The sequence below is a fragment of the Eumetopias jubatus genome, unplaced genomic scaffold, assembly GCF_037043125.1.
Source record: "Eumetopias jubatus isolate StellerSeaLion01/CBP00866 unplaced genomic scaffold, mEumJub1_p1.0 scaffold_5, whole genome shotgun sequence".
Lineage (NCBI taxonomy): Eukaryota > Metazoa > Chordata > Mammalia > Carnivora > Otariidae > Eumetopias > Eumetopias jubatus.
In genome coordinates this window covers 11,088,629-11,102,399 of record NW_028274811.1, presented here as the reverse complement: position 1 = coordinate 11,102,399, position 13,771 = coordinate 11,088,629, and the positions used below count along the sequence as shown (strand labels likewise).

At 41.1% G+C, this 13,771-nt stretch overlaps 1 protein-coding gene across 2 annotated transcripts in view; it reads left to right on the top strand.

Moving 5' to 3' along the window:
- Positions 1 to 13,771, top strand: part of PGGT1B (protein geranylgeranyltransferase type I subunit beta) — a 53,840-nt gene that overhangs the window by 20,277 nt on the left and 19,792 nt on the right. Inside the window, exons 1-4 of one of the 2 annotated variants that reach the window (XM_028093034.2) lie at positions 1,047 to 1,274; positions 2,535 to 2,602; positions 7,613 to 7,764; positions 9,132 to 9,264. In XM_028093034.2, the coding sequence (XP_027948835.1) occupies positions 1,235 to 1,274; positions 2,535 to 2,602; positions 7,613 to 7,764; positions 9,132 to 9,264 (393 nt within the window). In that variant the 5' untranslated portion in view covers positions 1,047 to 1,234. Of the gene's footprint in view, positions 1 to 1,046; positions 1,275 to 2,534; positions 2,603 to 7,612; positions 7,765 to 9,131; positions 9,265 to 13,771 lie in introns of those variants that run through there. The other variant, XM_028093033.2, reaches the window with a different exon arrangement.

The window sequence follows — 13,771 nt, the reverse complement described above, 5'->3', positions numbered from 1 at the left end:
TTCGTGTAAATTTTTTGTTAAAGGGGGAAGGTGGTTAGTGGAAAGTTTTACATTTAGTGGGTAAAGTTCCCTAAATTGTTCAAGAAATTAATGTTTAAGTTACTATTCTAAGTGTTATTGGAGATAAAAAGCTGAATAGAGTACCTGATTTGAAGAAAAAGAAGAGTGAAAACTAATTAGTATGAATTAGTCATGTTCCAGTCATAAGAGATATGAAACTAGTTTCTCACCTCAAAACCTATTTATAGGGGCGCCTGGGTGGCTCAGTTGTTAAGCGTCTGCCTTCATCTCGGGTCATGATCCCAGAGCCCTGGGATCAAGCCCTGCATCGAGCTCCCTGTTCGGCGGGAAGCCTGCTTCTCCCTCTCCCACTCTCCCCGCTTGTGTTCCCTCTCTCACTGTCTCTGTCTCTCTGTCAAATAAATAAAATCTTTAAAAAAAAGAAACCAACCTATTTATACATCTACTTGATTTTTTTTTAAGATTTATTTAGTTTTAGAGAGAGTGAGAAAGCACAGGGAGAGGGGCAGAGGGAGACGGTGAGAGAAACACAAACAGACTCTGTGCTGAGCGTGGAGCCAGACGTGGGGCTTGATCTCATGACCCTGAGATCACACTTCATCTGACACCAAGAGTCATGCAGTCAACTGACTGCACCACCAAGGCACTCCAAATCTACTTGACTTTTTATTAAAATGCATGTACATTCTGTGGATACTTCACTTCTGTCCTCTACATCTGTCATGCTGATTTTCTAATAGCTATCAAAACCATAATTACTTTCTTATTGTGGGTGTAACTAATTTTTCATTTATAGTTATTTTTTTCCAGCTTTATAGAGGTATTATTGACATATATATGAGTGTAAGGTGTACAACATGATGATTTGATACATGACTGTATTGCAAAATGATTACCACAATCCCCTCACATAATTTCCTTTTGTGTGTGTGTGTGTGTGTGTGTGGTAACAACATTTAAGATTTCTCCTTATAACTTATTTTTTTGAGATTTTATTTATTTATTTGACAGAAAACGAGAACACAAGCAGGGGGAGCAAGAGAGGGAGAAGCAAACTCCCCGCTGAGCAGGGAGCCTGATGTAGGGCTCCATCCCAGGACCCCGGGATCATGACCTGAGCCGAAAGCAGACGTCCAACAACTGAGCCACCCAGGCGCCCCACTCTCCTTATAACTCTCAAGGATATGATACAGTCCTATGAATTATAGCTATCATGCTGTACATTAGATCCCCAGAATTTACTCATCTTACAGGTAGACGTTTGTACTTTTGCCCAACATCTCCCTGTTTCTCTCAGCCCCTGACAGCCACTATTCTACTCTGTTTCTGTGAGTTCAGCCTTTTTAAATTCCACATATAAGTGTGGACATAAAGTATTATAGTATTTCTTCTCTCTCTGACCTGCTTCATGTGGCATAATGCCCTCAAGTTCCATGTATTATGTCACATAAGGCAGAATTTTCTCTTTTATGGATGAATAACATTCTGGTGTTGTGTGTGTGTGTGTGTGTGTGTGTGTGTGTGTGTGTGTGTGTGTGTGTGTGACGAACAGAGAGAGAAAGAGAGAAATTTTCTTTATCCACTCATCTGTCATTGGACGCTTAGGTTGTTTCCATGTCTTGGCTATTATAAATTATGTTGCAGTGATCACAGGGTTGCAGACATATCTTCGAGATAGTGATCCTGTTTCCTTTGGATATAGACCTGGTAGTGGATTGCTGGATCATATGGTAGTTCTAGTTAAAATTTTTTGAAGAACCTCCATACTATTTTCCATAATGGCTGGGCCAATTTATGTTCCAGACTCAGAATGGAGATTTGTCCGATACTAAAATACTAAGTACGTATATTTTTTGCAACTAGAACAGCTTATACCTTTAGTTTGCTCACATATAAAGAAGCAATGAGTTAAAGTAAAAACACACTGGATGGGAAATGAGAATTCCAGATTCTGATGTGTTACCTTGAACATGTCACTTAACCTCTGGGCTTCTGCTTTCTCTCCTTTAGCATGGGGTTAAATATGTTGATCACATGAAACATGATCATATGGAAAAGGTATGGAAGCATTTTGTATGCACTGGGGTAGGCTATAAACTGAAGGTACATGGTAGGAAATCATTTTGTCTCTGACTGGTTTGAAAATGAGAAGGGCATCTGGCTGGCTCAGTCGGAAGAGTGTGCGACTGTTGATCCCAGGGTTGTAAGTTCGAGCCCCACATTGGGTGTGGAGATTGTTTTAAAATAAATAAACTTAAAATTTTTTTTGAAAGTTAAATGAGGAAATTCCCACAAAAAGAGAACAGCCCTGGCTCATGGTGAGCATTAACCAATGAAAATGGACACAGTAACAAAGCTTTGGTACTAAACCGTTAGCTAGAATGAAAATGGACACAGTGACAAAGTTTTCATACTAAAATGCTCAGTTTCTGAAAGAATGTTTAATTGAACTGCTGTAGAGTCCGAACAAAAATAAAGTATACTCTAAATAAGTACATGTATTTATTTTCTAGGATCAAATCTAAACCGCTGTGGTTTCCGAGGCTCTTCATACCTGGGTATTCCATTCAATCCATCAAAGGTGAGTTACTGTCTGGGTCAGGAGGAAGAAGGAGGGAGGTGGCTGATAAAATTAGTGAGAAAGAAAACTAAGAAATTACCCAGACAGAACCAAGCGTCCATGTTTTGATATAGCTAGATACTGTCTACTAATGTACATTATACGTGCAGCTCCTGAAAGGAGTGTGGTCCGCACCTCACTTCCTGGCAGAATGCACAGCCCATATGCACACACAGATCCCTGCTGTCCCAACTATCGTGACTCTCCTCCTGTCGTTTGTATAAAAATTATTGGTGATCTCCTGGAGAATTGGAAATCACTCATGCTTGGTGCTTGCTCTCTAGGAAGCCAGAGAACTTCTATGTTAGTGAAAGACTACATTCGACTCACGTTTCTTAGGAATAAAAGAAAAAGCTCTTGCCAAGGCAGTGAATGAAGACCTGAGCAGTGATGAATTTGAGGACATTTGTGGCAACAAGCAGGCTCTCTTCAGGGTTACAGCCAGAGGCTTTGGTACCAGCACACACTGTGTAGAAAGCAGGGACTCCTCACAAAGGGAGGAGCTTCTGTCTTCCTCAAAGCAGCAGACCCAGAGCCAGCTCTGAAGGTGTTTGCATCTCGGCACAAAATCACTATTTTTCTATAGTAGAAGCAGAGAAAAACTTCCTCATTTTTTTCGAAAGAGGGCCACGCAGCATAGAAACTTTTCCTCTGATGGGGTCACTCTGCTTATATATTGGTTATAAGCTAGTGTCTAGCAACACTGAGTATGTCAAGATTTCTGTCCGGTTGCAATCTGAATGTAAATGTCATATTGCCCATTTTTTCATGCTCTGCTTCAACATTTTGGAATAAATAGCAGTGATTTGGGAGAAGGCAACATGATTTCGTAGAGGCACTGCTTCAGCTTTCTTCCTCTGTCTTGGGCTGTAGATCTGCCTGCCTGTGTCAAGGTCCTGTGAATTTGCCAAGATGTCTCCAATCATGTGTACCCATTGCTTTTAGCAGGGAGTCTGCAAACAAAGGATTCATAAACTATGTTCCCTTTTTCCTATGAATGCAATCTTTTCCAGCTGATGCTGGTCCTGAAGAAGATAGCTCTCCCTTTACTCCTCGGGGACAGGCTATCTGAGTGCCCTGACGAGTGGTCATGATGACCATTCCCTAGTGCTATCCCTTCTGTGTACCCACCCTGGTTGAAATAAAATCAGGGCTTTGATACTTTTTTTTTTTAAGATTTTATTTATTTATTTATTTGAGAGAGAGAATGAGAGAGAGAGAGCGTGAGAGGGGGGAGGGTCAGAGGGAGAAGCAGACTCCCTGCTGAGCAGGGAGCCCAATGCGGGACTCGATCCCGGGACTCCGGGATCATGACCTGAGCCAAAGGCAGACGCTTAACCAACTGAGCCACCCAGGCGCCTAGGGCTTTGACACTTTTGACAATCCCCTTGCTCTTGTCTTCCCTCACGACATTTTTAAACAGGAATAAAATTGAAGAAGAAACCATTTTTGCCTTGGTTGGCAGAGTCTCCTGACATCCGTTTTTGGTGTCATTCACCTAGACGCCTGGCATCTTCTGGGGAGGCCAGGTCCCACTCTATGCCACATTGTGTTCATCTGAATTTGAGTGGTGGAAGGAGCAAGAGATGCCAGGGGGACTCATATCAGCCTCCCAGGGGTTGTCACTGAGAGTGGTTGGCTTAGAGTCCACAAGAATCTGAGGAGGCACACAGGATTGTCCGATAACGTATATAAATACAGTAGTGTCATTAGTTTTTCTTCCAAAACCACCAAACCACCTGCGGGCCATTGCCTTACCTGATACATGCCCAGGACCTTCCATGGCCATAGAGTATTTTTTGAGAAACACTGATGGATCCTCTCAACCCACTTTTCTCACTGTTTTCCTTCACAAATGCTATATTCTCTGTTAAATTATGTGTTGTCTCTAATACATGCTAGATGCCCAGAATTTTCTTTATCCACTTTGCTTTTGTCTTCTACCTATAAAGCCTTCTCGGGTGCCTGGGTGGCTCAGTTGGTTAAGCGACTGCCTTCGGCTCAGGTCATGATCCTGGAGTCCCGGGATCGAGTTCCGCATCGGGCTTCCTGCTCGGCAGGGAGTCTGCTTCTCCGTCTGACCCTCTTCCCTCTCGTGCTTTCTATCTCTCGTTCTGTCTCTCAAATAAATAAATAAAATCTTTAAAAATACATATATATATAAAGCCTTCTCTCCTTTCCACCCACCAAGCTCCTCTTCTGCTGCAGAAAAAAATCCCTTATTTAAGTCTTTGTGTTACTGGGGCGCCTGGCTGGCTCAGTCAGTAGAGCATGCAAATCTTGATCTCAGGGTGGTGAGTTCAAGCCCCACATTGGGCATGGAGCCTACTTAAAAAAAAATAGAGTGAAACAGTCTTCAGATTTGACTAACAGAAGATAAGATGACAATTTAAAAAAATAAATCTTGGGGTGCCTGGGTGACTCAGTTAAGCGTCTGCCTTCGGCTCAGGTCATGATCCCAGGGTCCTGGAATCAAGCCCCGCTTTGGGCTCTCTGCTCAGCGGGGAGTCTGCTTCTCCCTTTCCCTCTGCCTGCCACACTCCCTGTTTGTGCACTCTCTCAAATAAATAAAATCTTTTAAAAAAACAAAAAAAAAAGTAAATCTTTGTGTTACTGTATCTCCCTCATGACGCTTATTACATTCTACTTTGTATTGTAATTACTTGACCAGACCCTTTCTTCTGCCCTTAAGGTTAAGCTTCACATTTGATTTCTGTTTGGATTCCCCACGGTGCTTTCCCCCCGCCCCCCCACGGTGCTTTTAACATAGTAGATGTTTAGTTTAAGTACCAAAAACTGAAATATGCTCTAGGAGTTCTAGGCAGGCTATTATAAATATGGAATAGAATAGCCAGGAGTACCAGAGTTTGAGCTCTAGGGAGGAACTCAGAACGAAAGGGTTAGCAAGATGAAAATGTGTTTGGCATGTTTGTGAGACCACATAAAGAATTGCATATATAAGGCCAGATGGGTGGGGTGGGTTCCGATTATAGAAGGTATTGAACACCTTGCAAGCTTGTTCTGTGAGGAACCACAGAAGGTGGGTGAGTAGGAAAATAATGTGATTCACTCCCCACTCCCTGGTGGGTCCAGGAACCTAGTTCAAGACTCCCAGGAAGTAGTGGCCCTTTGGATATTTGCCTTGTACTTGCATCATCATCAGGATAACTAGCATCTTTGTCACGGTAATTTTATTTAATCCTCACAGTAACCCCTTGAGGGAGGTATTAATATCCATTTTCCAGAAGGAGGAAGTGAAGCAAGCCAATGAGTAGTAAGAGGCAGGATTTGATGCATTTCAGTGGTTGTAGAAGTTAACATTTATTATAGTGGGTAGAGGAGTCTGCTTAAACCAAAACCTTGGTACAAGTTTCACTTTGACCTTCTAGTATGATGAGTATTATTCTAGGATTTGAAGCAATTACTGATGAATCCAAACTAAAATAGAAGGGAAACCTATGACAGATGAATTTTAAAATATGCTTGTATTCTGTCAAAATTAAAACGTTCTTCATTGTGTGTCAACTGTTCTTCAATTAAAAAAAACCTTAAAAACTTTTTTTTTTTTATTTTAAAGATTTGTTTATTTGAGAATGCCTGGGTGGCTCAGTCCATTAAGTACCTGCCTTTGGCTTAGGTTGTGATCACCAGGGTCCTGGAATCGAGTCCTGCATTGGGCTCCCTGCTCAGCGGGGAGCCTGCTTCTCCCTCTGCCTCTGCTGCTCCCCCTTCTTGTACTCTCTCTCTGTCTCTCTCTCATAAATAAAATCTTAAAAAAAAGATTTTATTTGGGGGCGGAGGAGCAGAGGAAGAGAGAGAATCCTGAAGCACACTACCACTGAGCAGGGAGCCGGACTGGGGCTCAATCTCAGGACCCTGGGATCATGTCCTGATCCGAAATCATGAGTTGGCCATTTAACCAACTGAGCCACCCTGGTGCCCCAAAACTTAAAACATTCTTAAACTGACAGATTTGTACAATGTGAAATTTTACATTTTTCAAGTGAAATCTTTTTTAAAGAATAATTGATTCAGGGCACCTGGGTGGCTCATTTGGTTGAGCGACTGCTTTTGGCTCGGGTCATGATCCTGGGGTCCTGGGATCGAGTCCCACATAGGACTTCCCTTGCTTTGCGGGGAGCCTGCTTCTCTCTCTGCCTCAGCCTCTGCCTGCCAATCCCCTGCTTGTGCTCTCTCTCTGTCAAATAAGGAAATAAAAATCTTTAAAAAAAAATTGATTCATAGGATTGGCTGATTATTTGAAATTAATTATAAAACTCTAAATGCTTTGTATATTGTGGAATGTCAAGTTACTTGGCATAGTAAACACTTTTTATATCCAATTTTACCATTGCCGGTGTCAGCGCCTAGATTCTTTAGGTCCTTTTAGATTCTTTCCTACTTTGTCACGTATTTTGTAACATAAGAGATCTTTGATAACTGTAGTTAATCCAACACACAATGTGTTGATGGTTATTCTAAGTGCTAATGTTTCCTAGAAGCTCAAATAATTGTATATGAGAGCAGAATAAGGTTTTTCAACTGTATAATATTTTTATACAGTGATTACTGTGGTATTGAATTTGTTCAGTAAAAGAATTTTTATTTCTTTTATAAATCTTTTTTGATTGAAAGGCTGTATGCTTTTCTAACTTCATTGAGACTTAAGTTATAAATAATACGGTTGACTACATACGGAGTTCAAATAATTTGGTTTATTTGTGTATCAGAACTGCTTCCATAAAGCTTGAGGTTTGCGGGATAAATTTAAAAATTGTGTAGCCTGGAAAGCATGCAATTGTACTTACATTGAGACCTACAAAATGAAGGTTTGTTTTTTTCAATCAGGTATTGGTATAAGTCAGTGCAAACATTTAATTTTACTAGTTCCTGAAACCTAGTGTCAGATTACTTAATGAAATAAATTTTCAGTTTACTAGTTAATTAACATTATGTTAATTTTGAATTTAGAATCCTGGAACGGCTCATCCTTACGATAGTGGCCACATAGCAATGACCTACACTGGCCTTTCATGCTTAGTTATTCTTGGAGATGACCTAAGCCGAGTCAATAAGGAAGCTTGCTTAGCAGGCTTGAGAGCCCTTCAGCTGGAGGATGGAAGGTACGGGTCACTCTGGTTTTTTCCCTTTTCTTTTTTTTCTTTTTTGGAAAAATTTTATAGAGCTGAAAAATGGGTATAATACTATACTGGAACTTTAGAGTTTATCATAAACCCTTTTAGAATCCTTTAGTGTTCACTCTATGTACAATCCCTAATCAAAAAATAATCCAAGATTTCTTATTTCAGTAAAAAGAAATCTTAATAGCAGAGCTCCTTGTTTTTTTCTCTTGTTTAAACTGAGACAGTGAATACATTCCTAAGTAAGTGGTTGAATGGTTTTAATATTAGGATGGACTTTAATTTACCTTCTGGGTGACAAAAAAAGGATATTTTGAAGTAAGCATACACTACTCTGAACTTCTAGTGACTTAAGACATAGTGACTGGGGGAGAAAGGAATGAACATTGACTATTACGTTCTAGTGGAGGTAGATTCAGTGACCTTTGTAAAGGACAGAAAAAGAACTTAGTTCAGTAATATTTGGTGGTTTGTATGGTATGTTTAAGGACTCTTCCTAGAGTTTTAAGGTGAAACCTCCCCCCACTGCACCCCAAATCTAGGAAATGCAAACTGATACCATCTAGAGAAAAGAGTTTGCAAACCAATTCTGCTGTATTGTTATGTCAGTGCTTCATCAGCTGATATCTCTGGTTTCCTTTCAGTGTTAAAAAAACACTGTTCTTAATGAGGGGAAAATTAATTTAGACTTGTAAGATAAATTATCATTAATTGGAAATACTGTAGAACTTAATCTTTACCTCAGCCAGCGTATGTGACTAATATCTCAAAGTTTCCATATAGTCTTGATTACTGCCACCTTTTCCTTGTTTACAAATAAAGGAATAGATATCAGACTCAGACTGTTACCTCTCTAAAACTTAATGGAATAGGTGAAAAAAAATTACCACACAATATTGTGTTAGTTAGTGGTTATCTACATATACATTTAGGAGAAATTTCACATGTCAAAACTTGGGTTTGGAAATTTCTTACTGCCCAGTGGGTCCCAGGTGCTTTTCCCCCCATTAATTCTCAAGCTAGTGTGCCATGACTGTCCGGGATAGGGAGCAAAGAAACTTCAAGTGGTGCCATCTGGGAAGGAGTAACTGGTAGTGTATAAAGCTACCCAGAAATCAGAACTTTGAAATGGAGTGGTGATTTAGAGATCATTTTATATTATTCAAGTTAATAGTCCTGTTCTTTATTGACTAATACAAGTAGTATATGGTTTTTAAATCCATATTTAATCATAGGTTTTTCTGTGAGTAAAGACATGAAGTAGGTGTTTCTCACCCCTCCCCCCGCAAAAAAATAAAAACTGTATTATAGTGCGATGGAATCGTAAATCATACTGTTATTCCTTTCAGCTTCTGTGCAGTCCCTGAAGGCAGTGAAAACGATATGCGATTTGTATACTGTGCCTCCTGTATTTGCTATATGCTCAACAACTGGTCTGGCATGGATATGAAAAAAGCCATCAGTTATATTAGAAGAAGTATGGTGAGTGATGTTGATAAATGACCATTTTAGGTTATTATTGTTGCTATATGGGGACTGCACTGTAATGCACGTCTCATCTCTCCTCCGCCAAGCATCTGGAAATAAGGGCAGTAAGGTTGCTTTTGGTACGTTGTGTAATCAGAACGGCCAAATAGAAATAATTGTGAAGGACAGATTGATTAATTGGCCGTTAAAATTTAAACGTCATTTGATTGTATCTAAGGAAACAAATGTCTTTACTAGAAAGAGATTGGTCAGCCTTAGAAGGAAAGAAAAAAAAATGTAAAATCTCACAGGCACATGTTTGATAGCGTTAGCTAAGCAGGGGTCAGTGTAGAGCCCTGGCCAAGTGTAATGGAAAATTATGGTTTCCTAGGTGAGACTAGTTCTATTATTTGGTGTGAGGTGGGAGTTCCGTAAGTCATTTGACTAGCAAGAACCACATACAGCAAGATTGACTGGGCTAACAATAGATTTTTGGATCTTTTTGTTAATACTTGTGTGTGCCCCCCCCTTTTTTTTAAAGATTTTTTTATTTATTTGACACAGAGAGAGAGAGAGACAGCGAGATAGGGAACACAAGCAGGGGGAGTGGGAGAGGGAGAAGCAGGCTCTCCTCTGAGCAGGGAGCCCGATGCGGGGCTCGATCCCAGGACCCTGGGATCATGACCCGAGCCGAAGGCAGACGCTTAGCGACTGAGCCACCCAGGCGCCCTGTGCCCCCCCCTTTTAATCTAAGGTTTATTTTAAGGCAAGTATCAAATAGAAAGTGCTATTCTTTCACAATACAACTTAATCTTTTCATTGGCAGTAGTAAGGAAAGCTTAGTCTCAGCCGGAATTATCCTTTGCTCTACTTTTTTGTCTTTTATAAGTAACTGAGGAGTGAAATTTTTTTTAACTGAATGTGTGAATATGGGTCAGATTTTGTAGAATCTGCAATAGCCCAAACTTCGGAGAGCCCGTGGAGCAGAAAGAACAGGCCCTTCAAGGAGCTTCAGAGGGAAAGGAGATTTTTGTTCAATAGAAGGATGGGTGATGTGTGTTTTGGCGTAACTGCTACGGCGGCAACGCTGTGTTCTTCTTCGTGTGTTGTATGTGGAAATACAGCGTATTGGTTTGCCCTGCTACCAGTGACGGTGACTTTGGAGCGCCGGTGAAGTTAGCATTTCTCTGCTTGTTATTATTCACTGTCTTGTGGTGAGGGATTTGGAGACTGTTAAATAACCTGTTCCTCATCAAACTTTTATCCGCTGGTGGTGGTATGCAGTTGAGGATTTTCCAGCTCTGTCGTTCCTTCTGTGATTTTCAGTTGAAATTCTGCTTTTAGAAAAAGCTTTCTCTTTACACGTGTCTGTATCACTTTGAACTCTAGATTCTTGCTTTATCCAGTGGGCTATCACCTGTTCCTGTCGTTACTTATTTTGATGGTCAGATTGTCCCAGATTCAGCCAGTGAGAGCCCCTCCAAGCGGACGCTTGTGCCTTTTTTTGTCTCAACCTCTTCATTCTTTGAGCAGCAGTGACTTTCTGGCGCAAGATTTTCCAGGTTCATCTTGTACTTTCCTAGCCATAGCCCTGGAATCCGTCATTTTGGCAAGGAGCCCTGGTTCCTACTGAAGGATGGTGTGTAGAAACGAGAATTTGGGCCAATCGCTGTGCTCACTGGCGTTGGGATATCATGGCGTCTAGTCCCTCTCTCAGCAGGCCGAGCTAGGAAATGTATGTATGCGTGTGTCTATGCACAGAATCCTCCCCCGCCCACTTACACGCACCCACTCCCCTCTATTTCCTTATCTTTGTGTGTGATAAAAACCATGAGTCCTACTGATACCTCAAATTTCAGTCCAGCGCCACAGTTCTTTTTTATCTTCCTCCTTCCTTTTTGTAACTCCCTTCGCAGACAGTCACCAGCCTGGTTCCCATTATCCAGGATACATTGGCTCTTTTGGTTTTGAACGTGAGGGTATGTAGTCAAAATACCATATTTAAGAGATACTTGAGGGGCTCCTGGCTGACTCAGTTGATAGAGCATGCCCCTCTTGATCTTGGGGTTATGGGTTCAAGCCCCACATTGGGTATAGAGATGACTTAAAAATTAAATCTTTAAAAAAAAAAATGCTTGTATTACTTCTTTTATTCCCCCCCTTTAGTATGGTTATGTTATTTATTTAAAATACAGCTAAGTGTGTTGGTGTTTGAGCTTCATTTTAGGGTTTTCCCCCAATGTTGTTAATTTTTAAAAATTTACTCAGTTTGTGAAATAGTGACTTGGTTCTGAAAGTCAGAACTGTACAAAAAGGGATATTCCAAGATGTGTTACTCCTCACGTCCCTGTCCCTTCTGTGTCACCCCTGTCCTCACTCCCGTATTTGCCACCTTGTTCCTTTTACACTGCAGGGAACCAACCTCATTAGCATTTGCTTTGTCCTTCCTGTATTTGATGAGCAGATACGTACATTTCTGTTTCTCCTTCCTTCTTCCTCACAAAGCAGGACACCACAGATACTTAGTTTCATAGTACTCTATTGTGTGCGCGTACCTAGTAGTTTTATGGAATGCATATTTTCCAAAGACATTGTTGAAATTAACCACCTGCATATGCATTTACATATTTCTGGAGATAGATCTTCAGAGTGAATTCCTCGTAGTGCAGTTTGCTTGATCAAAAGGTAAATGCATATGTAATTTTACTAGTTGCGCATTTTCTCTCCAAAAAGGGCAGACCAGTTTCTCTTCCCACCAGTGTAGGAGAGTGCCTGTTTCCACACCACCTTGCCAAAGCAATGTGTCGTCATCCTCTTTAATTTTTATCAGTCTGGTGGGTGAAGAATGATCTTTCAGTGTATTTATTTTTAATTTGTATTTCTTTTATTATGAGTGAGCTTGACCACTTTCTTCACTCCAGGACGATAGAGCACCAGGCCACACACAAGCACCGGTAGCCTGCAGCCCAGTTTGCTAACCCGAGTTCGAGTCCAGTAGTTTGCTTTTCCTGTAGGACTCCAGTTTTGTGTATGCTCTTTCTTCTTTGCTTATCTTTGATTTCAGTCACTTTTTCTCTGACCCTTTTTACTGCTGTGTCTTAGTTTTAGTCTCTTGGCTGTTTTCTGCCTTTAGTCAGTATCCCTTACTGTCTTTTGAGACTGTCACTCCTTGGTCTTACAATTCCTTATTTTCTTCCATTCCTTTCCTGAAGTCGTTGAACTCTGTATATTTCTTCCTACTGTTTGTCCTTTCTGTTTTTAACTTTTAGTTTCCTTCTCATACTCCCAGGTGCTTGCTTGATAATCACAGTTGAGTTTGGGCTGCTGTATTACAGTTTTCTTCTGCTTTATGTCCATTTTGGGGAGGCCAGGGGCAGATTTTCATACACCGAGATGTTTTCATTCCATTTGCTGTGTTTTCAGAGTTACATTATTTATATAGATTTGTCTCTTTGTTTAGTCATTTTGTCGATGTTCTTTCTTAGAAAAATTTCTATTTAAGAGTACACTTTTCAATCAACAAAATATGATTTCTTTAATGAGTTTTTGTGGGGTTTGATTTTGTTTGTTTTCATGTTGGGGAAAGTATGTGTTTCATGATTTCCTGGCAGGAGAGGGATTCTCTTGTTTCTCGTGTCTCTAAGTGTTGCTCCTTTGGTGTCCTTTATGACCTGATCTTCAGAGGGCCCGTCTCTCTTCCTTGTTAACTTGATTCATCAAAGTCGTGCCCTCTGAGCAGTGCACCCTCTGAAGTCCCTTCCCAGCGGTCAGCGCTCTATTGTTCCAGAACTCACGTAGTCCCGGCAGCGCTCACCTGGCACGGTGGGGCCGGCCCGTGACAAGGGACGGTGACCATGCGGGCTGAGTGAGGCCCAGGGATCTGAGTCATCAGGGGGAGATCACCACTGCTCTGGGTCCTGTGCAGCTTTTTGCCGTCATATCACAAACTCTCTGGGAGTCATAAGTGTGCGTACAGAGAAGTTTTAAGTGGTAAAACCAGTATTTATTTAGTACATTGTAATACTAAAACATTAGAAATATTGAGAAATATTGAGAGTTAAAGTGTTTTCTTTGTAAAAAAAAAACATATATATACACACATATGAAGTAGTTTGGACAGTGTTTGCCTTGTTTCCTTGTGTAACTTAGGACAGGGAGGGAGCATCTTTTCTGTCTCGGTAAATGATCAGACTCCTTCCTAAGTTCATAGCAGCTTCCAACACTTTCTCCTTTGTGTTTTCGTCGTTGTGAAGCATCCCCAAGGATTCCTTTCCCGTGAAGTGTTATGGCAGCATCTTCACCCTTTGTGTCACGGCCGCGGTCCTCACTCATGCAGGCCCCTGCCTTCACTTAGTTCTTCCGGCGGCAGCACCCGCAGCCTTCCCGGGGCCAGCCGTTTTTTTCTGTAACTCTGTGTTTGAGCTCAGTTTCACTTCTCGCAGTGCTGCTCCTCGTTTCTTGATTTGGTGGCCAGTCTGTTCTTTTGGTTCTGTCTTTTCAGAGACCATCTTGTGGGTTTACT